This window comes from Charadrius vociferus, unplaced genomic scaffold (assembly GCF_000708025.1).
Source record: "Charadrius vociferus isolate BGI_N301 unplaced genomic scaffold, ASM70802v2 scaffold359, whole genome shotgun sequence".
In the NCBI taxonomy this organism is placed as follows: Eukaryota; Metazoa; Chordata; class Aves; order Charadriiformes; family Charadriidae; genus Charadrius; species Charadrius vociferus.
In genome coordinates this window covers 1,930,351-1,952,850 of record NW_009661369.1, presented here as the reverse complement: position 1 = coordinate 1,952,850, position 22,500 = coordinate 1,930,351, and the positions used below count along the sequence as shown (strand labels likewise).

At 41.9% G+C, this 22,500-nt stretch overlaps 1 protein-coding gene across 1 annotated transcript in view; it reads right to left on the bottom strand.

Moving 5' to 3' along the window:
* LAMA4 (laminin, alpha 4) overlaps positions 1-22,500 on the bottom strand; it is a 105,947-nt gene that overhangs the window by 82,368 nt on the left and 1,079 nt on the right. The window contains exon 2 of the mRNA XM_009893607.1: positions 607-708. Coding sequence (XP_009891909.1) covers positions 607-708 — 102 coding nt within the window. The remainder of the gene's footprint in view (positions 1-606; positions 709-22,500) is intronic.

Genomic DNA, 22,500 nt, shown 5'->3' with positions numbered 1-22,500 from the left:
CTTCCTCCTCATGTTGTTCCTTCACAGCAGGAGGCTGCCATGCGGCAGAATTACTATGGATAACATATGTGTGTACACTCACAGGGGTCACTCACCATTGTAAATTGTTTATACTATATACAGCACTGTATTCATAAAGGGGAGAATGAAATGTGTTTAAATTTATACATTTTCATCCAGCGGTATACAAAACTCTCTCTGTATTTCTGATGGTCTAAAAATTTTCCCCAGCGTACTGGCTCTCACAAATACCGCATGCAGGAGGTATTTTGAATCTACAGAGATAATTTAAGTAAGTGAGGATGAAATTTGGCCAGGATAATCTTATTAATGTATTGATCTTGGCCCTTCTTATGATTGCCCTTCAGCAAAAAGCTCCTGTGATACAGACACTGCTTTTGCTGTGTATTGAAATTGAGAATTGGTGTTAATAGAAGAGTCAAACCATGGCCCGTAGTTTCTTGGGTTTGCCTGGGAAATATTTCCTTCATGTGAATCGTCATGCAAGAGTGAAAGAAGGTGAAGGGGTTTATGTTATCATTAAAAAAATTAAAAATGGTACTGTTATTCAGTGAGGGACCAGCAGAGAAGACAGGAATTCCTTACCACGCAGATTCCAGATCCATCAAGGCATCTGTTTGCATTACCATTACAATTGCAAGGAGAGCATTTTCCTGAGCTGGTACGGTAAAATCCTTCTTGGCATCCCTGCAATGAAAAAGTAAAAAATAAAGTATTTCCTATGCATACGTATCCAGAGAGTTAGGTTTGGCTGAGAGGCAGGGGAAAGCAAGAATTACAACCGTCAGTTCTCCCGGGAGCATACTGCACAACCCCAGTGTAGCAGACCACACACACGCTGCTGAACTCGAGTCTGTTCTTTCACACCCTGCCCTGGTGCTGCGTTTTTTGCCTTACAGTATTTGAGCTGCCAGAATTCCTGCCTGCACCCTGCCCTTGGCCAGCAGTGGGTGCCTGCCTGAGGGTGAGGAGCCGGCAGACTCACTGCATTCTGTACTAGAGGATGAGTTAACTAGAAATGATGATCCTTATTCAGTAAAGAAGGTGTGCTTACAGGAAAGAAAGAGCTTTTACTTCAAAAAGAAAAGCTTTAGAAAGTTTATTTTACATCAAAGCTTTTGATGAGCTTTGGTCGAAGAGCCTAGAGGACATAGAGGCGTATCTACAAAGATCAATGCCCTTCTGAGTGAAAGGTGGCTGGCTGCTGTGAGAGGCTTCCAAAGCAGGGCTGTCTGTCTGTCTGTGAGGCTGGTGAGATGTGACAGCGGTAACCTGTTGCTATTCCAGGAAGTAGTCAGTCCCTGAGAGATACAAGAGTTCTTCAATCATTCTTCGTGTGACATAACAAATAATTGGGGGGAGATAGCATGAAAGGTAAAATTTTCTTATTACTTCTGTAATGTATACCTGTACCTTGTGTATATAATTTAGTACTTTTGATAACTTACCAAAGCTTACCAAAATTAAGTGGCAGATTCTAAATATCTAAATCACCTTCTTTTAAATACTAATTAGAACAATAATATGAGGAATCAGAAACACAAAGCTATTAAGATGCCCCTCTAAGACTGGAAAATAAAAAGAAAATGAAAGAGGATAGCTTTCATTTGATATTGATATATTGTATAATTATCGTCATGGTGTAAATTCTTGCTCTCCACTGAGGAACTCCTACCTCATTTTGCAAAGCTGGTGAGACATGCACAGGTTGACCTCAGGAGCAACCTCTATTACTCAGGCAGCACCTGCTCAACCTGTGCAGTGTCCCTCTGTCACATGTATTATGTTAGATCCATGCAGACTCACGAATTTTTGGATCCTAAATCTCTTACCCTTGCCTAACTCTTGCAACGTTGTAGCGGAGCTGATGTGAAGGCCCTAGCACCTCCTTTAGATCTCCAGAAATTGTTTACCATACCCTGTTTCTGCTAGCATTTACAAACACTATTCCTGAGGTGGCTGTCAGAGCCCGAGATATGCCAGGCTCTCCTGGAATATTTTTTTGTGGCTGTCTCTACAGCACTTAGTGTATGCTGTGGCTCTTGAGGTCACTTACTCTTGCAAAGAGTGGGAAAAGCAGGAGGTTCAAGAAAATCAGAAGGGTATGATCTTGCATAGCTTGCATTTGTATGAGGTAGGAGGCTTCTTCTTATATTGTACTGATCTAATTAAGATTAGATTTCATTTGTATCTCCCTCGTCCTCATTTTTCTGGGTTGACCCAAAATAAAGATTGTTTCTTTTCTGCCCTGAGCTAACCATTGCTTCTCATGCCCACAGTAAGCTATGACATGAACAGCAGGTCTACAATACTGAGTGCAGCACGGTGCAGTGATACCTCCAGCAGCTGCAAAAACTAGCCTGTGACTAGTATTGCTGACTAACCCCGCTGGTGCTGTGGCTAATTAAGACATAGCACAGTGCTGAACCTGTACATCTGCACGCTGCCGTAGATACAGCTGTGGAGCACTGGGTAGCAAGAGCCAGCAACCCCGAGATTCATCTGCGTGTTCACTTCCATTCTCAAGGGTGGTTAGATACTTCTATCCAGCCAGATAAGCTGCTTGTTTAGAAAATGATGTATCTTACGCGATGACTAACAACAAGCTTTAAAAATGAGGCTTACAAATGAATCATTAATCCAATCTTATCCCAGAGAGCTCTGAGAAGCTGAGATGAACATAAATGGAAAAGTCAGTTGCCTTTACTATTCTTACACAGAATATTTTATCTGGTTTGCTTTGGAAACACTTTCTTAGATAATAGATCCTAGGAGTAAAACCCTTCATACCATAGCCACTTTGGGAGTGCAGAAATACTGTCTATTTGTACTGCTTGTTTCTTTCAGTTGTTTAGTCTTAACACAGCGCTGTAGGACTGGCTCCCACCAGACTAAGGATTTCAGCTGAATGATTACGCCACACACTGTGGAAGGGAGACAGTTAGTTTCTAAATTGAAAACAGATTCTTATCCCAGTGTCTGTCTTGGCAATATTTCTCTCCACCCATGCAGATCTAAGGCATGTCATATTCTCTGATGCCCCTCAACTGGTGGGTGGTCCTAGCTGGTCCATTAGTGTCTGCCCAAAGGCTTTCTTGGTTTTGCAGGTCTAAGCAGAATACTTTTTGCTTACAATGGTGAATATGGACAACAGAAATGTATGCAAAGGTGTCTATGAAGAACCTTCAGTCAGCCATAAAAATCACATCCTTTACACTTCAGCTGAAGGTATGCCTGCATTGCCGCCATGGGTGAGTTTTCCCCTAGTCCACTCGCTGGGCAGTAACAAGTTAGGTGGAGTTCAGTGCAACGTCACTGGTTCCAGCTGTATTGGCAGGGTTGTACAGTCTTTGCTGAAGTCCACTGGGAACCAGTTTACCCCCTCTTCTGAGCAGACACACTTCTCAGTTCCTCAAGACAACTGCCCCAATTTTGAGTGCCTCTGCTATTCTCGCTGCCAGAGGCCCTCTTGAAAATGATTTGCAGGCTCCTAAGTCACCTGGGTATTTTCTGGCAACATTTTTTCCCCACATTATTCAATTAATCACAAAAACTTGGAAGGTGCTGGTGCTCACTATTTTAATACAATATTTTAAACCATCGGTTGCATCAATTCAAACCAGAAATGAGGTATTGACAATCAGTGCTATGAGGGAAGCGGGAATGAGGGGAAAATGGGATCCAGATTGTTTCCTTTGGGTTCAGAAGTTTTCTCAGGCATTCTCAATTATTCTGATATATTTTTGTTGCTCCTTGCCCTACTGGTGATAATGGAGTGATTGGTTAGTTGTTCCAGGGCATGAGCCAACATCATATTTATAAAAAGAAGTGTCAGAGTGTTGAGCTAATTGAGGGATTCAAATGGCCAAATGTTCTGGGAGCACAAAATTATTGCACACAAAGCACAAACAGGTCTGGAACAAAATGGAATGATCCTCCCTGAAAAATCATCATGTAGGCAATTGAGAGAGGAACATTTCCGTCCACTGTCTGTTCCTGAATGGTGGAGACAATTAGTAGGCCAAAATGCTAGGTCTGCATTAGCAATTATGTCTTCACAATTATTAGATTTTTTTTGCCCAAGGGACAATGTTTGTTCCACTTCAAGCTGAAAAGTCCAATCTAATGTGGATCTTGCTGAGCTCTTGAAAATCTTTTACACCCATGGTGCACTTATTCCCCCCTCCCCCCTTGCATCTGGATTTAATTATAACATTTCTTAAAAACAAGAACCAGCTGCAGTGCTGAAAGCGCTGTGGAGCCTGCAGTCATTATGTTTCTTCACACCCTTCTGCTGGTATGGGTGCAAGATGGGACTGAAGATGGAAGACAATTCATATAGACGGGGTACGAGTTTACTCCTATATTATATTCAAGCAGTTCCACAGATTTCATTGCAGCTGCTCCTGATCTGTGCCTGCGTAACTGAGGGCAGGATCAGGTCCCTTTCCTTCCCTGCTGCCAGCTAGCAGTAGTGGTGCGGCCATGCCGGGGTAGGGATGTTTGCTGTGACCCTGCCTCTTCTGGCTTGCTTTTCCCGAAAGAAGAGTGCTGTGCTGGTAACATGCACAGAGTGTTCTTCTGTGGTTACATCTGCATCAGCCAACTGAAGAAGGGCAAGGCATAGTTTCAGGCACTGGCTTATGATCATCCGTACTGACTGTCGGTTCATTTTCTGCCTTGATTTTGCTCTTTGGCAAGACTGTGATTTTCCTGACAATGTCCAGGCACAGCTCAGAGCATGGCGTCTGTTAGGACACGTTCACACAAGGCAGTCTGTGTGGGACTGTCCTTTTCTGGGCAAACATGGAGACAGCTTCAGCACGTGGACATGGGCTGTGTTATGCTACTTGACTAGGAGGTCTCCACACTGCTTTATTCTGTAATTCAGATGTTGCCATTGACTCTCTCATCTAATGGTAAGAAAACATGGTATGTTTCTTTAGTTAGTATTGGAACTTGTGACTTTCCTGTGAATATGTAAAAGCACAAAGGGTCTCTTTCTTTCACAATAAAAGACTCCCTTGGATCCACACCAGTGTTTGTTATTTCCAGAGTTTTCTTTTGAGTACTGGGGTACAAAAAGGGATGTGATTCAGGGTTAAATGGTCTACATTAAGACATTTCAGTCTTTGTTATACTCATTATACTCATGCCCACCAATCTCGGACCAGGAATCTCGTAACATTTGATCCAAAACAAACCCAGAAGAAAGAGATGGTCCTTGCCTCCAGGACCATTGCAAAAGGGGAGAGAGCTGGTGCATGCACTTGGGGAACTGAAGCTGAAGAACAGCACTCAAAGTAGCAGTCACAGCACATGAGCAGCCAAGTTACTGCTAAGTTTAGTGTCAGCTGAGTCTTGGTTGTAGCTGGCCGGCAGTGCTATGTCCTTTGCTCCTAGAGATCGAGTTAAAATGTGTGCTTCCTTCCAGGTTTGAGAAGGATCCTCAGTGGGCTGCGTGGATGTTCAGACATGAGGGCAAAGATCAAACATTACGGTATTACTTGGTAGATTCTCACTTTGAGAGAATCTGTTCAGGATACTAAAAGTGACTGCAGCCTGGGCGCAGATTAATCCTATAAACCTGCGCTTGTGATGAAATTAAAATTAACTTAATTAACCTAATATACCAAATCTACCTTCAAAAATGCAAAGAAGAAGTTCTATCCTGTGTCTTAAACACCTGTAGTTTGTGTAGAAGGGTGATTTTTGATGCCAAGAGGCAAAAGTGCACATGTTTTTAGTTTCTGGCAGTCCTCACATGTTACTTCTTCATATGGCAAGAGGCTAGACAAATGACTGTAGCATGATTTATGGTATGCTACCCAAGTCACAGTAACTGTTCCTGATGATGCTCTTTTAGCCTTTGGTGGAAGAGAATGAAATTAATTCTCAATACCTGTCATCTAGTGATGGTCAAGAACATACACAGATATTACCTCTGGCTAAGATGACGTACCACAGCTTGTTCACCTGCTTTATCTTGGTGGTGTAGCAAGTTCATTGGACATATAATTTCGTTTTGAAAATAGTTTTGTGCATTTGAGTTTCTATTTTTCTGCAGTCTGACCTGTTCTGCAGAAGTGGAAAAAATATTGACAGAATACATATACTTAAGAGAGTCTTAGTCTGACAACTGTGAAGTCTGGCGTGATAGGCTCTCTCTCAATTGAAACATCTATGGAGAATTGTGACACATATTGTGAATTTTTTGCATAATAATATTTATCACTTGCTGTCAATTGATCAACAGTTTCAGAACTGTGGGACCCTCAGAAGTTCTCACTGTCTCTTACGGAGTGAAAGAAAAGAAGAAAAGAGAACAAACTCTACTTGAACATTATCAAGCTTTGCCTCAGAGCCCAGGGAAAAGAAAACCAAAAAATGTTGCTTCTCTGACTGGCATAACAGGCATCGTATCAGCCATAGATACCCGTCAAAGGAGGACACATGAGTAAATAAAGCCCAAGTTTTTAATGCATTGAAGAATACAATCAGATTAATTCAGTGGAGCAATGCATTCTTCCCTTCTTGACAGTTTCCCATAAAGGTTCAATGCTTTTCTGGAGGCAATGGTTTAGCCAAATAGAAGTTCAGGACTCAGCATAATACTATGTCCCTGAAGCTCTCCATCTTTTGGTATGCAGGGGTGAATGGATACTCTAAACCCATTTTAAAATCTGTGGACCTAAAAGTGAGACCAGTCTGCTGGAAGTGCAAGGCATTGTCATGGAAAGAACAGCTCTTTGCTCCTTGGGGATGTTTCCAAACCCAAGCCAAACATGCTTGCTTTTGTTTATTTTTTTGTGAGCAATATTTGGAATTGGCAGCCACAGTTCTGAGGCCTTTTTGAAGATTGTTTGCTTAGGCCAACTTGAGCTAAACAGCTACTGCCCTTCCTAAAAATAAAGATGTGTTTCTGCTTGAATATCTCCCAGTACTTTCATTTATGCAATTATTTATTAGAAATAAGAACATTAGAGAAGCAACTCTAAGAAAGCAGTCCTCTACTTCAATGCTATTCCAATTTCTCTGGTCTCCTCAGAACAGGTAGGAATCTCTTCGGAAGAGATTCTTTGTCTTTCTCACCTACAATAGGGTCTTCACGTTCAGAAATACTTGGTCCCCGGCCAAGTGCTCACAGAAAGCACTCCAAATTTTCAGCATTCAGCAGGCCCCACCTGACATGTCTACATCAGCCCTAAAGACAGTCCCAGGCTGAACCCCAGAGGAACTCCGTGTCCCAGGTGCAGTGCTGTGCTAACACAGCTGTGGCCGTGCTCGTGCGGGGCCATCCTGGCCAGCAGCCTCCACAGCTGGGCGGCGGGACTGCCGTGTGTAGGAAGCCCAAACCACAGCAGGCTGGGAGTCATCAACATGGAGACGTCCACATGGGAAGAAGCCAGCTAGACACCCTTTGTATGGTTTAATCCTTCTATAATAAAATGTGTCTAAAGTAGGTCAGCTGTGCCTGTTGCTCTCCACTGACTGCAAAGGGGGGCTTGAAGGGCTCACTCAGATGTGGGCACCTCTCCTGCATACAAAGTCTGGGGAGATGAAACCTATGGCACATGTCAGGTGTGCTGTGCTATGTAAAAGTATCCAGGTTACAGCTGCTGTGCCACAGATTTGGCCAAACTGCTGGACACCTTGTACCTTTGGAGAAGCACAAAGGCTCCTGACAGTCTGTTCCACCAGCCAGTGTCTTCAGGTAGAGAAAGTAGACGGATTTAAAGGAAACCTTGGTGTCTGACAGGCCCAAGTCATTCTGTTTCTACAAATACTTGGTGCTCACTACAAATGGTGACTTTAGTTCTAACACAAGCCTGTGAGATACAAAATTATTCCATTTTACAAAGAGTAAAACTGATCCCTGCCATCATGTTAGTGCTGCCATGTTCACCTGGCTGAAGTTGCAATTAAGCACTGTAGATACAGCTGGGAAGAACAGCTCTGATGCTGTGAGTGACTTTGACAATCTCCAGAGCTAGTGACTTGAGTAAAACTCCCTGAATAACTATGCAGCTAAGCTCTAACGCAGAGAGGAGCATGACCCCATTCTAAGGACACCTCCTGGCTCCCTCCAAAATGCACACTTTTTTGCAGCACTAGAAATGCTGCTTTGCCAAACTGGGATGGAAAGAAACTAAGTGTTTAACCCCATGGACATCCTAGGTTAAAACCACTCTGGGTAGGCACAAGTTGTGCAGCTTATCATGCCTGGAAAGCATTAACTACAAAGCAATCTTCTTTACCTCAGATAGATATGTGAGTCTGCTTCTGGTGTTTCATTCAGCAAGAAAGTATTGAGGGCACCAACGTGACTTCTACATCTGCTTTTCAGTTCAGGACATAATTGACTTCCAGTACATTTAAACATGGGCTTTTAAAATCCAGACTGCCAGTTCCAGACTGATGGACGTTTGACCATTTCTTGCTCCCTGGGGGCACAGTAACAGACGTTTCAAATTCCCCAGGTCAAAAAAGTGTTATTAAGCATAGACACAAAGATTTAGTTCTTCTTCAGTCTGCTGGGAAACTTTATGCAAACAGAAAGAGCTGCAATAACGCTGCACCCCGCTGTCCTGACCTTCCTGCCTTTGGTGACCTGCAGGAGAAACCCTTCTCCATTTGTTGCCAAACCACAAAATCCAGCAGATCTACGGTACGTACCGTGTGCAACTGCAGCTTGGTGCTGGCCTATGCCACCAGTGAGCAACATGCTCAGGAGGCCTGGGCTCATTGCTCTCCTATACAGCCACCATGCACTTTACTGACTATGGAAAAGGTGGTTAACTGCTGGAGGTTACGTTTTTGGCTTGAGCATTCAGCACGTGTAGTATTTAGGAGTATCTTGTGACTACAGGGGGTCTCAAAAGTGTGCACGTACATGGGGATGGATGAGGTGGGGGGAAAGGATATAGCTATATTTGCTCTGTAGGAGTTGCTCTCCTGATGTTGACTTAGCCATGCTGGTTGCTGCCTTGGTCCCAGAGAACTGGATGGACTTGCATGTTCACTAGAAGACCTATGAACTGCACTGGCTGCATAGAGTCAGCAGACAGAAATGCCTGTATGCATTTCCTTCTTTCCTGAATGCATAGGCAGCTGCACTGGGCCCATCAGAGATTGAGTATACTAGACTAATAGGGTGTTTATTGATTAATGCTCTGGTTTGAGTGGTCTACATGGACATGCCATTAAGTTATGGAGAGGGAGCCCTATTTCTGTCAGGGGATGAACTGCCAAAAACTTTTATCCCCGTCTCATGTCTTATCCAGCCAATGCTCTGCCCATCCAGGCAGTGTGTGATGCTCTGGTATACTTCACACCCAGACTTTTCTACTTTTGTGGTTGAGGAACTCACTGGCTCACCAGCTCTTGCTGGGAGCACTTTTGTACCAAATATTGACTACAGCTGAGAATCACTGTTAAGTGGGTCTTAGGATGAATTTGACAGATGAAGGTTAGAACTATAGTGGTTTTGTCTGTCCCCAGGAAGCAGTATGTATTTTACAGGTAAAGTAGCTCATATAAGATAGCTGAGAATTGTGCATCAGCAGGTAATTTGCCTTTCCTATTTGGCTTAGCTAACCATGAAAGACTCTCTTGCTACACTTCATAACTAGGAGACAGCAAATCACCGAACCCAGTGTCAGATGCTGCCAAACGCATCTGTATAATCAGACTCCTGATTCATGTTTCCCAAAAGTGTAGAACAGTCAGTGATAACTGCATTAAAACAGTGCTTTTAGTATTATCTGCTGCTTTAAATATTAACTGGCATTGCTCCTTTTCCTCGTAACATTCATTCTGGACTATTCCATAAGCAGTCACTAGACTGTTCACAAGATCGCCAGCAATGTATAACCAAGAAATGCAGAGCAAATTTTTGCATTTTTTCCCATAATACCCACTATGGGAGAAGCTTGATAGGGTGGTCTCTGTCTCTCAAGAGCTGAAACGGTTGAGATAACAGATGGCTGTATTTAAACACTTTGGTTTTTTTTACTCCTCCAACCTGCCAAAAGGCGCCATCTCTGCAACTACATTTGATCTAACTTCAGTAGGCCATGTGGACAAAGGATCTGATGATCTGAAGGATCCTATGTGAGGTGTATGACTTGGGGTAAAATTTGTCTAATTAAATTCTCTCTGCTTTGTTTTGTTCTGATTTTTTGAGGCAGGAGAGAGAAAAATATTTCTAGAAGGTCCTCTTTATGAACAAGTATTTGATGACAACTCTGGTATTGTCACAACAGTCATTCATATCCCTGCTCATTTTTTTACAATCATAACTCTATAGTTGCAAATATTTTTTTTTTCTTATCCATTTGTTCTAGCTCTCATGTCCCCAAAATTTGAATTTGTCAAAGGAGAAAAAATAGTCATATGGATAGAGATTTGCGTAGTTACTCTTTCCTCAAAAGCGTAGTGAGTACTTGTAGCAATAAAGTGTTTGCTGCAGACAGCATGTTCCAATAGGTCCGTTTATGCATAATGAGGCATTGATTAAATCCATGGCTCCTCAGTTTATATTTATAGCACACATTCACACTAGTTTTTATTTATAGGTTACCTTTTAGTCTTGTCTATATTATATGTCTCTCTTGTTGGCAGCAAGGCTTGAATGTCATTTAAACAGTCTTACAGTAAATGCCAACCAGATGAGATGGTTGTTCATTGGCCCTTCTTGGGGGAGGCCTCTGTAATTCTCTTGGGCTCTATTAATGGAGCATCTGAACATTACGCTTATGGGCTGTGGGTCTCCACCTGCCCCCCATTGGCTACCACTGCCCTTCTGTTGCTGCCTCATTCTCTATTCATGCTTGTGTCCTCCTATTCCTCTTCTCCACTTTGCCTTTCCCTGCACGCACCTGGTTCTAGTCACTCACCCACTTCATGACATACCCTTCACCTCTAGTCTACTAGCATCTTCACAGCAATTATTTCATTGTGTTTGAAATTAACATAAGGCAAAATATTCCTTCTACCTGAACAGATGAGAAACTTATCACCTTGTTTCGTGCATGAGCTCCTCTGTTCCTAACTACGTTCAGAAGGATATTGGGACTCAGGAAAACACATTCTTCTTCTCATCTCCTATGTGGCCATGAACATTACTTTTTTCACTCAGTTCCTCCATCTGTGAATGGAATAATGACCATAGTCGCACAGAATCACAGAATGGTTGAGGTTGGAAGGGACCTATGGAGGTCACCTGGTCCAACCCCCCTGCTCAAACACATCTACCTAGAGCTCGTTGCCTGGAACCATGTCCAGATGTACCCAATGTAATCCGTAGCAGTGTACCCAATGTAATCCCAGATTACATTGTTCCAGAAGTACCCAATATAATCCACGGCAGTGAGACAAGTCAACAACTTCATGTCTTTCAAGAGAACCAGTCAGAATCACTAGGAATAATGAATTTCCCCACATGGGCAGATATTTCTGGTAGTCATGATTTGCTTGTTTCAGATGCCTACAGTGAATATAAAGCTGTTGCTGGACCCAAGACTTCCAGTCTTTTTAATCCAGTGCTGAAAGAACTTTTTTGGCTTCCAGCTAAACAGCCATACTTTAAAGCCATATGCATATTTATGCAGCACTGCTTGGCATCGTGCCATCTTTCCCATGTTTTTTTCTCCATCCTTTCTAAGGGATAGACCACACTCTGGTATTTGAGGGCAACTTTTATGAGTGACCTGTGAGGATTTACTGCCAAAGCATACCAGATATATGAAAAGTATTAGTCAGAGAGGGTCGGGAGAGAAAAAAAGAATTGTATTGCGATGTTAAAATGTTGGAGCTAACTTTATAGGAGAGCTTTTAAGATATTTAAGGAAAAGCTGTTTTCTTCAACTCATAAGAGGAAGGAAACATGAATATTGAAAAATTATTTGATACAGAAATTGTTTTTGTTAAAATATCTTTCAGGGCATTTGTTTTTGTTGGATACAATGATTAAAACATTTTCCTCTTCTTGAAAAAACAAATGAAGAGCTGGAGCTCTTACTGAAGGTACAAATAACATTAGTTCTGCTGATAACTTCCCCTTTTAACCTGCCCTGTTCATCTCTCATCATTTGCTATATGAATCTTCTAGACTGAAGCTTGGCTATGGAAGGAATTGATGGGAGTTCTTCCACCCACTGAGTTAAACTGTAACTGATTTTAAAAATAAAATGCCCTGGTGATGCCCTTTCCAAGAGCTGTCATACTTCGCTTCATCTTAAGTTATCATTTGAAGAAATAAATGGATTTCAATTTCCCAGGCCTCGAGTAATTGCAAATTCAAGACTGTCTTTGTAGTTGAACCTATAAATTCCTATGAAGTGACATTTCAGAGAGATCTTTGTCTTTCTCTGGAGAATGAAGCTCTCAGAAGTTAGTAATTGACCTGTTGGCCAGACATGCTCTACCATCAAAGTCATCATAAAGAGAGATGGACAGAAGTCCTGCTCTACACTGTGAGGTGCTCCACAACATGCAGACAAAAGCAGACATCTGCTCTGCAATTTTATTTCTTCTCCGTCGATTTTTGCTAAATTTATCTGAGCTTCAAAGCCTCACAAACCTAGAGAATTAAAAACAAACAAGCTTGCTCACCGGCTTCCCCTTGGGCCTCCAAGCTCTATTTATAATTCCTATAAGCCTTCATTACCTCTGGTCTACAGTATCAAATTCTTCTCAACTAGAAAGGTCACATTCTAACTATTATTACTGGAGAAATTAGTTCAGTGTGTGACATCATAACTGGGCAGTTAATTACCCCATTTAATAAGACACTACAGCTGTTAGAGAACTGTCTGCATGCAAAAAGCCACTCTATAGTATTTACCGTTTCAAGGGCAGAAACCTCATGCAAATTAGCCATTTGCAATTTCAAACTCATATTTAAAATTGTAAACATTTCTGATAGGAACACATTTTTTAGATTAGTCTCCAAATCAATATTCATGATAGTTTTATAAGTACCCTGGTGTAGTGCATTAAATTCCTGTACTGTTCTCTTAAATATCTGACATTATTAACTGAAATATTTATTACTTCCAGTGCACCACTGATGTTGCAAATTAGGAATTAACCAGAAGTTGGTGAAGAGTTTTGGGCACAGTGCTGGTAATCTTTTTTTATCCACTTATCTTGACAGGTATCTCAGTTCTAATTGTATTTAATGAGATTACAAACTGAAGCAATTATGTGAATTACACAGTAACAAGCTTTCTGTTTTGTTATTTAGCTTGCAAATGTAAAAGCAAATTATTCCTTGCTGAAATAGTCATTCAGTGGAAACCCCTAATATTGTTGCATGTTCTTATTTTTTAAATTAAATTCTAAGATGAGATAGGTTCAATAACAATTAAAGCCTCACTGGATGCATTTGCCATAGATCTGGGCAAATAATATAATAATGTTTTTTTCTAGGCAAGTGATATGAAATGCCCATTAAAGCTGCAGTGGAGTGTTTTTGTGAAGCTCAGTAATTTGAGTCTTCAAACACACAAAAAAATAAAGCAGTGACACTGGTTTTGAATCTGTGATCTTTTTCAGTAAATGAACTGTTTAATGAGTGAGGAAACAAATGAAGCCTTATTTTCTGTTACTAGTGTCCTTTCTGTCACCTGCAGTGATGCTCCCACCTGAGAGCACAGGGCTATGGCTGGTCTGGAGCCATGCACACCGTGTCTGGCCAGTTGGCAGCTGCTAAAGAATATACCTGATGACTAAATTTGGTTTGGTTTTCCAACTGTTGCTGTGTTAAGCAACAACTTAACACTGTAAGATCTCCATCATTTATATATACAAAGGGGTTGGGCTGTCCTCAGAATTTACTGAAAAAATTGTGATTGCCTTGAGGGAGATGGGACAAGACCCTAACTTAATAACAGCCTAATTTGAAAACTTCACTTGCTGAATTATCCCTGATGATGGGGAATATTTATGTATCACCTGAGGAGCTACCATATCATCACCTTTCAAAACAGAAAGGCTTTTTGATGATAATAAAGAACAGATTATGATGCTGTTGGAAACCGTCTTCCTGAAGTTTTAGACAAAGAGCTCAGAGAGTGCTAAAATTAAAAGTAGCAAGAGTGGAACTAGTTGCTCCTGTTCTAGGTATAATCCTGCTGGAGGGGGAGATACAGAACAAAAGTTACCTCTATTTCTCCCTGTTGCATAGTAGAGTCAGGAGTCAGAGGGAGAGTGAATATGGCTAATTGCACATAAGAAAAACAGGTCATGGGCAACAGGCAACAATGACAAGGAACCCCCCTTCCTCAGTCCACTGTCACTCTGTATTCTTGTTCCTTGAGTGGAATTGTGCATTCCTCCACTGTAGCAGTGACAGAGTAACGGTGACTCTCACAAAAAAAAAAAAAAAAAAAAAAAAGCAATAGCTGAAAGCCAGATGGCTTTGTGCAGAGCAACAACAGGATCTATTACCTTGACTAAGTAATTGTATTTAATTTTTAAAAAATTTCCTGTGTTGAAAATGTTTCCAGACTGTTACCCCTTCCCCAGTCCAAGTGGAAAACAAAATGCCATTCAGCAACAGAGATGGGGTTGGATCCAACATAAACATTTCTCAGCTAGGCATTCTCCATAGAAGCGCAGTCATTTTTTCCATATACAGTGGGAAAGACAAAGCCTCTGCTTAAAAGGCATTCCTCTCCAAAAAGGGGGAGGGCTAAAATGTTTTAGCTGTCTGCAAGCTGGCTAAGGGTTAGAGATTAATACCAGCCTCTGCTCTAATATACTTATTACTACAGCCACTGAGTAAAAAACTTACTCTTATAGATGCTCACTGTTGGAAATAGAAAATCTACAGTTGGAAAGGTAGCTATTTGATTTTCCTCTTTCAAACAAAATGGCAAGTTTATACAAGGAGAACAATTTACAGGAAAAAGGATAAATAATTTTGCGTTGTTTCCTCATTAACCACCCTCCACCCAGTCCCCACAAAACACTCACATGAGATGGGGGTTCTGAGTCATACTTTCTCCTCTTGAGTCCCCCAGATAAGTCAGACATAATTGGTTGACAAACTACAGCACTCCCTGAGAGATTTCCAGATAGAGAAAAATTTTCAAGGCATAAAAAATAAAAGTGGCCTTTAAAGCAGGTACAACTGTCCTTGTGGGACACTGCTAAAACTGAGAGGGTAAATCCGAAGCTTCCGCTTCCTTTGATTTCCCTTTTGCAGCAATTTGCCCTCGTCCCAGATTTCTAGTATTTACTGGTTTGATTTTGCACCTCTTTGAAATGTTGGAATTGCAGTGAGGACATATAGTGGTCTACTTGACCAATACTCAAGGCATCAATTTAAAAGCCTGTTAGCACGAAACACGAGCCACAGTCTGAAAAACTTGAAAGACCAGGAGAAAAAGCTTTCATCCGTCACTCCATCCCAAGAGTGGCCCAAATGTGGACAAAACAGGCAGCTGTTTGGTATGGGTGATGGGAAGGTGCCATCTTTCTGGGCTGTTCTCCCTGCATGATTTCCCCCTTGGTAGTGCCAGTGCTTTGCAAATGCGAGTGAAGGAAGGGAAACAGCTCAGAGTGGTTAAATTTGTACTACAAGCTGTAACATCCAGCATGGAAGTGGGCAGAGGCACCGCTCTGAAAGGAAAGAGGAAAGCCCAGGGCTCGGGAGAAGGGATAACCTGCCCTGATCTCTCACAGCCTCTCGATCCATGGCTTGTTTCATCACAGGCATGGTCTGATAATGAAGAAATTAGTTGCTTGTTGGCTCAAAAAGGACAAAGACTGGATGCATCAAAAAACCCCCCCAACACTCAATCTCATTCCTTGTGCCTCACAAAAATCCCTTATTCAAACCTCTGCTTCCAGCTGACTTAAAAGTAATTCGCTGGTGCTTTAGTGATGATGTAGAGCCTCTGCAGGCAATCCTGCCCATTGACGGGAAGCAGGGAGCCACAGAAAACCGCAAACCTGCAAAAAGCTGAGTGCAGCACACAAAACCCCTTTGACTTCAAACCATGTCTTGACCTTCAACACTCGCCCACCTTACCCCTTGAATGGGTCTGGGCCAGGTACTGGTGCTCCAGAGATCTTGCCAACCCTCAATGGGCCAGGCTGTGTTAGTTTTTCTGGGGCACCTCGGTATGTAAGATTTTAATAGGTGGGGCAGGGAGGGCTGTGCCGTGTGTTGCCCTGCTAACTCTTTTATTTATCTTCTTTTTTTCTTTTTTGGATACTGGAACAGATTTTCTCTGGACAAATACTTGCTTCCACAGAGTGCTTTCGAGGAAGGGTCCCTGGAGCCAGGAGGGGGGGAGCAGAGCATAAGGGAGTCATTAACAGCAGGCTCTCTGTGGCTCCCCACAGGCTATAATCCAGGCTCAGGGGTGGAAAAACACAGTGGGAAACCCTAGGGCATATTGGCCTTGAATTAGCCTTGGCAGAAAAGAAGCCTGCTCATCTCTTGCTGCTCAGAAGGCCTTTCATATAACAGCAACAGGATACATTGTAGGGTGGTAATAGGGTACAACGCAGCCCAGAGATGATGCGGTTTAGTTGCTGGTTCCGTGTGCTTTTTCTTCAACCTGATGCCAATGGTGAAAGGTTGAGTGAGTTAATTTTTATTCATTTTTGCTGGGAAGAGAGTCAAACAATGATTCAGAGCCTTACAGTTTCAGCTAAAATGACTATTTTTGCAGAGCATATTAGAAGTTGCTCATGCAGGTAGGGTCTTTTTATTCAGTAATAATTAAATTATGTTTGAAATTAACATTCCGCTGTGCCAGTTCTTCCCATGCTCACTGGCTTCCACATGTCATGACTTAAAAAATAACATTTTCATTCTTCTTACAGTCTTGTAAACTTGCAATAGTAATTTCTAAAATATTTTTCACAACCCTCTATTATTCTTTGGGTCATATTATGTATCTTAGTAACTCTTGAATGCTGGGGTTTTAACAATGTTTCTTGCTGGATTGTCTTAAAAGAAAAAAAGGAGTTCCAGTATTTCTGAAGTATTTATTTTAAGAAAATGACCATCTAAAGAATTGCACAATACAGCTAAACATCAACAACAAAGCCAGATCATATTTGCTGCATTTTAGTCAATCTCTGTTTGTGTGTTCAAAGGCACACTGCATGTATCCTGACTGATAGTTAGGAAAATCTCTTTGAGATCATTTAATGACAAAGAGTTAGATTTCAAAAACTGTGAAGCTCCAACAGCTTTGTATACAGAACTATTCAGCAATTGTTGAATCTTGCATTAGGATGCATAACCCAGACATCTCCAGCTCATGGTGGTGTCTGAAAATGAACTGGGATCAGATCCAAACATTCAAGAGGACCAATTAAAATATAAAAACCAAGGGTGTCTGGTGTTTGAAACCTAAGTCCAGAAGCAAATTGTAAACTACCAGTTGCTGTATATATATTACTCAGAAACTAGACTTATTTTACACAGCTCTTGAACACTAGGAGCAATAATTGTTATCAGTTTAAATCAGGACAAGCTCTCCTTTAGAAACCAATTCTTTTACTGCTTCTCATGCCCCCTGGAAAAACTGGACTTCTAATTCCTTACTTGCTTCCCATGTCATGCATAAGAGTGGGCATGAAATGCCTTTTATTGGTTTTCACAGCCCTGAATAAGCTTTGGGGCACTTTGCTGGTACTTTGCCCAAAACTTTGTGGGAACTCACTGCAATGGAGTTTAAATTGCATTGTTCTGGTGGATGCTTTATGCACCTTCTTGAAATGGAGAACATTTCCCACTATCCATCTGCTCTGTCCTGTGCTTCCATTTGCTTCAGCTTCCTATGATTTAAAAAGTTTGGGGTCTGGTGGCTGGACTCCAAGCAGCTGATTTTCATTAAAGCTTTGATGAGAAACTTAAGCTGGAATCACAAACATCTGCAGTAAAACTTCCTCCCCACTAATAGACGTTTCTCAGAACATAACCTTGTTGTACCAGAAAAAACCAGCAGCTAGAAATCCAAATTGCCCATTATGGGAGTTAACCTAACATAACCTCAAGGGTCTGAGATGAATTCATTTAAAGATCTGCCTTTTTAAAGGTAGATGCAGTTCCCATTAGCTTAAAAGAATATAAAGGTTTCTGTCAAGCTAAAACCCTTTTTGGCTCACACTTCAGGATTAGGTCTTCTGCTTCTTCTTTAGTGCTAGTTTGCTTTGAACAGATTAATGCCACAAGTAAGAATCAAATTGTGATTTCTCTAAACAATCTGCAAGACTTTCTGTTCCAACCTTTATGGGGGAAGGGTTGGGGGCAATTAGGTGATAGCTTGAATCTTTGTTAACAAGCGACTGGGACTTACGATTGCTGTCTTTTTATATATTTAATGTGAGTCATTTTAGAGAGGTGAGTTTATCACTGGTCCCATGCTAATTATTGCTTATCACTTTAGACAACCAGAAAGAAAGCACGCCAAATACTCTTTCTTGCTTTCGAAAATTTAGATCAGCAGCTGCTGGTGGGAAAAAATGATTATCAAACACGTCATTTTAACGTTCAAGCTCCAACAGATAAATTCTGCCTCTTGCTTTCTCTTATAGTAAATGGCTAATTTTGCCTTGACTATGATAATTGTTTCCTTTAAAGGACTTCTTTAGCCTCTCTGCCTTTCCTCTGAGCCAAAACCACTGATGCTGGAAACAGTTTTCCTCTTCCATCTGTCCAACAACATCATGCCTTCCTTCACTCTGGGAATTGGCTTCATGCCCTGTCCCAACTTCATTTTTTTTCTTTACTCTTAGAGGTCTTATCTCATTCTTGCTCTAATTTTTTCCTCTCCTTTGTCTTCTTCCTGCTTCAGTTTTCTCCCTTTCCCACTATTTACTTTGCTTCTTCTTTCCATAACGGACATCTGAAATTATCTTTTCTTGGCAAGTGACTCCATAGAATGTCTGTCTTCCCTTTCTTCCACTAATCCTTCCCACACTCATCTCCTGTACAGGGCTCTCTTTGCTATTTTCTTGACCTCATGTGGTCATTTACATCAGAATGAAATGAGTCTTTTTTTGGATGTCACCTTACATTAATTTTGCATTAAAGTGAGTGACTGCACAATGTGAATCACAGGGCATCATTTGCCATACTCTTTAGCATTTAAAGTCTTGTACCATTGTTTTTTCTCACCTCAGACTCTGTAAGGAACTTTCTTCCTACTGAGGATCAAAGTCTACACCCATATAAATAAAGCCATCATGTCAGTGGAATTTACAAACACAAATGTTGACAGTGGCAAGCTTCAGACCCAAATGGTAATGTATGACCTGCCTCTTATTTTAAAGGCATGTGTTTGACAGTGGGGTATAGCTGTTCTCAGGAGTTACTTCTGGTTTTCATTTTGAACTCTGTGCCTCACCAGAACTGGAGGTGTCTCACCACCCCTTTTCCTTCTGCTGTGTCCAAGCTAATGTATGGAACCTCAAAACAAAGATTTCTGATGCTTGCCACTCACTTCTTTGCTTTCATTTGATATGCCTGACAGTTTTAAATCCTCTGCTTCCATCTCTGATGCATGTTCCTTGTTAAATATTTTAATCTACCCTTATTTGGAAAAGTCGATCTCTGACTTAATGCCTCCAACTGTGTTTGGGTTATACTGATGAGCTGGATCCAGCGCTTTGTGCTCACTCTCTTTCTCTTTCTCACTGTATCCCCATACAAATCAGGATTTGGCACTGCAACATCTCTGCCACATCTCCTTATTGTCTTTGTGAGCCAAGGAACTTAATCATCTTAAATACCACACACAAGCAACTGAGTACTAGAGAGTGCTTTTCATATTGATCTGTCTCTTGATAGACAATCCAACACAACTGGATAAAGCCTCCAGTTCTTAATTACCTTTGAAATGAAAATTTGCAACTAACTTGTGGTCTGAACTGGGTCACGTTCAGTTTCCAGTTGTTGCATACAATGAGATCTTCTTTTGTTAGACTAGCGAGCCTATTATTACTACTTTTTTTTGTCTGTGTATGTGCTTACACAATAAGTTCAAAGTTTTTTCTTAACCTTCCTCTGAGCTAAGCAGATTGGATTGTAGAGTCTCTCAGCTATCTTCTGATTCCTAACACTGTAAGACTTCCCATAGTACTTTTCTGAATAATTTTCATCAATTTATAAGCGTTCTTATAAAGAACATTATACAGGTAACATGACATTTCATTGGGTGGAATGTAGTCCAGTTAATTTAAACATCTACATTTTGTGCCCCAGCCTTTAGCTGATTACTAAATCTGTCATGATGTGAGTACCCAACATAGTCCTTACGGAGGAAGAGGCTCCTTTGAGGGCCTCCAGGCAAGACAGCTAGGAATTAGAGGTTTAGAAAACCTGATGTCTCTGTTACTGTGTGGTGACTTTGGGTTTATACTTGAAGACAGTGCCAGATTTGGATTCAAAAAGTTTAGGCACAGCTTATGTACCTAGTTTAGGTGTACTGGATCATATATTGATTAACAACCAGGGCACCAAGCTACTAGATGTTCCTGAAGTCCAACTCAAACCCATGATCTGCTCTGTGAGTGGGTACAATATATTAGCATAGTATTGAAAATGTAGGTTAGTCCTCTTCTCTCTGCCATCAAGAGGCTTTCATTCAAACCCACAGCACAGAAAAGCTACACATTAACATTAATTCTGAATTTTTAAACCACTTCTCCCAGTTCCTCTGAGTTTCAGGTTACCAAACATGGGAAAAAAAGAGGAGTGGAAAACTAAGAAATATTCATTAATATGAATTTACTTTAATTGGGGTCTCCTATTCTTCTATAAGTTCATAATATCAAGCTCTTACCAAGATTTAAAAGCATCCCACCAGTTATAGCCTGGAAACTCCTACCAGCACTGTTTCAGACCTTGCAGATTTCTGAAGATGTTGTGTAGAGCAGTATCATGTGGGGGGCAAATGTTGACCAGTACCTCCACTGCACCCATAAACATCATGATTTTTGTCCATCCTGATCTGTGCTCCGGCTTTACAGTGGTGTGGTTCACATTGCTGTTGACTGGCACCACAGTCCACCACGAAGCCCCGTCTGTGGCTCTGTAACACTGCCTTGTAAATCTGCCCCCTTTGTGTAATTTGGCACTATTCAACGTGACTAACAGCCTCTGTCTGCTCGGGAGAGCTATAGGCCTGAGTCAATATTTAGACGAAGGAGCTGAATCAAACCACACTGTGTAAGGGAGTTTACTCTGTGGTTCACTGTGAGCTGCGGGTTAAGAACTCGGGCTTCGAAAGATGGTAATTCAAACCTCCTGGGATAAACCCTGTGCCCGGGGCTGAGGGAGGGGAGGTGGGCTGTGGGAGGGGGAAGCTCTCTGAAGACCAAAGGAAAAGTTCTTTCCTGGTCTGAGAGACTACCAGACCGTCACTTTCTGGCCTCTACATCAACCTCTGGGCTTAGAGCTGTCTCCCCAGCTCCTGTTACCAGCTACGTACGTGAATCAATGGGTAAACAGGTTCGTACTGTTACAGAGCCATCAGCCCTATCCCAAAAGAGCATCCTGCTGGGCCTCCTTGGAAATTGCCATGGAGGTGGTCCCTGAAAGGCAATAGTAAGGTGAATCTGCAGCTAGCAAAGAGGCATGAAATCCTGACTCTTTCCTCATGAAACCATAACATCCTGCAGCCAAGGCCCTTGCTGTGACGATAGCAGGCAGCACCATTCATTCATAACATGGGATCCAGACTCTAAATGCTGCAATTTCAGGGGCTGAAGTAAACTGCCACAGCAAACTCTGGTTAGTTAGTCTATTAGATCAGACTGTACAAATGAAACTTCATGGAGGACTGAAATGGGTAAAGGAGACTAAAACGTCATTCCTCTGCAGTGTCCAATATATCTCACAGCACTTTCCCAAGGTAAAGTCTACTGTATTAAAGTAAAACAACGTGAATTGTGTCTTTGGGAAAGCGATGCTGCACAATCATATCAAGAAAGGCTAATCATCACTGATGTTCATTACCCTGTGAAAAGCAGCACTGATGTTCATTACCCTACAAACCCCATACGGCTCTTAAATCAGGCATTTCATTGAGGGACTTTCCATGTTGTAAGCAACAGGTGGCAATGCAGCTTCCCAGGGCTGATCCCAGGCCAGGGGAGAAGACATCCCACGTCATGGAGCTTGTCCAAGCCCGGGATGGCTCCCGAGAGCCCCTGTGCCGAGCAGAGCGGGGTTTAGCCTCCAGTTTTCTCACACAGGTCATGTTTCGTGCCGAGCCCCTGGCAGGGTGGGCAGGCATTTCCCCAGGCTGGCCAGCTGCTTGGAGCTGCTGCAGTGGGGGGGACCAGCTCTGCCCAGCCCTGCGGCAACCCCGGCTGGCTCAAGGGCTTGTGCACTTACTTCCATGGCTGTTAGTTCTGGCAGTTGGAGCGTAGGGGGAAAATTAGCCTCGTGATATCAGAGATTGCGATCTTGATATTGTCATAGTGACACGGTTGTGCTAATCT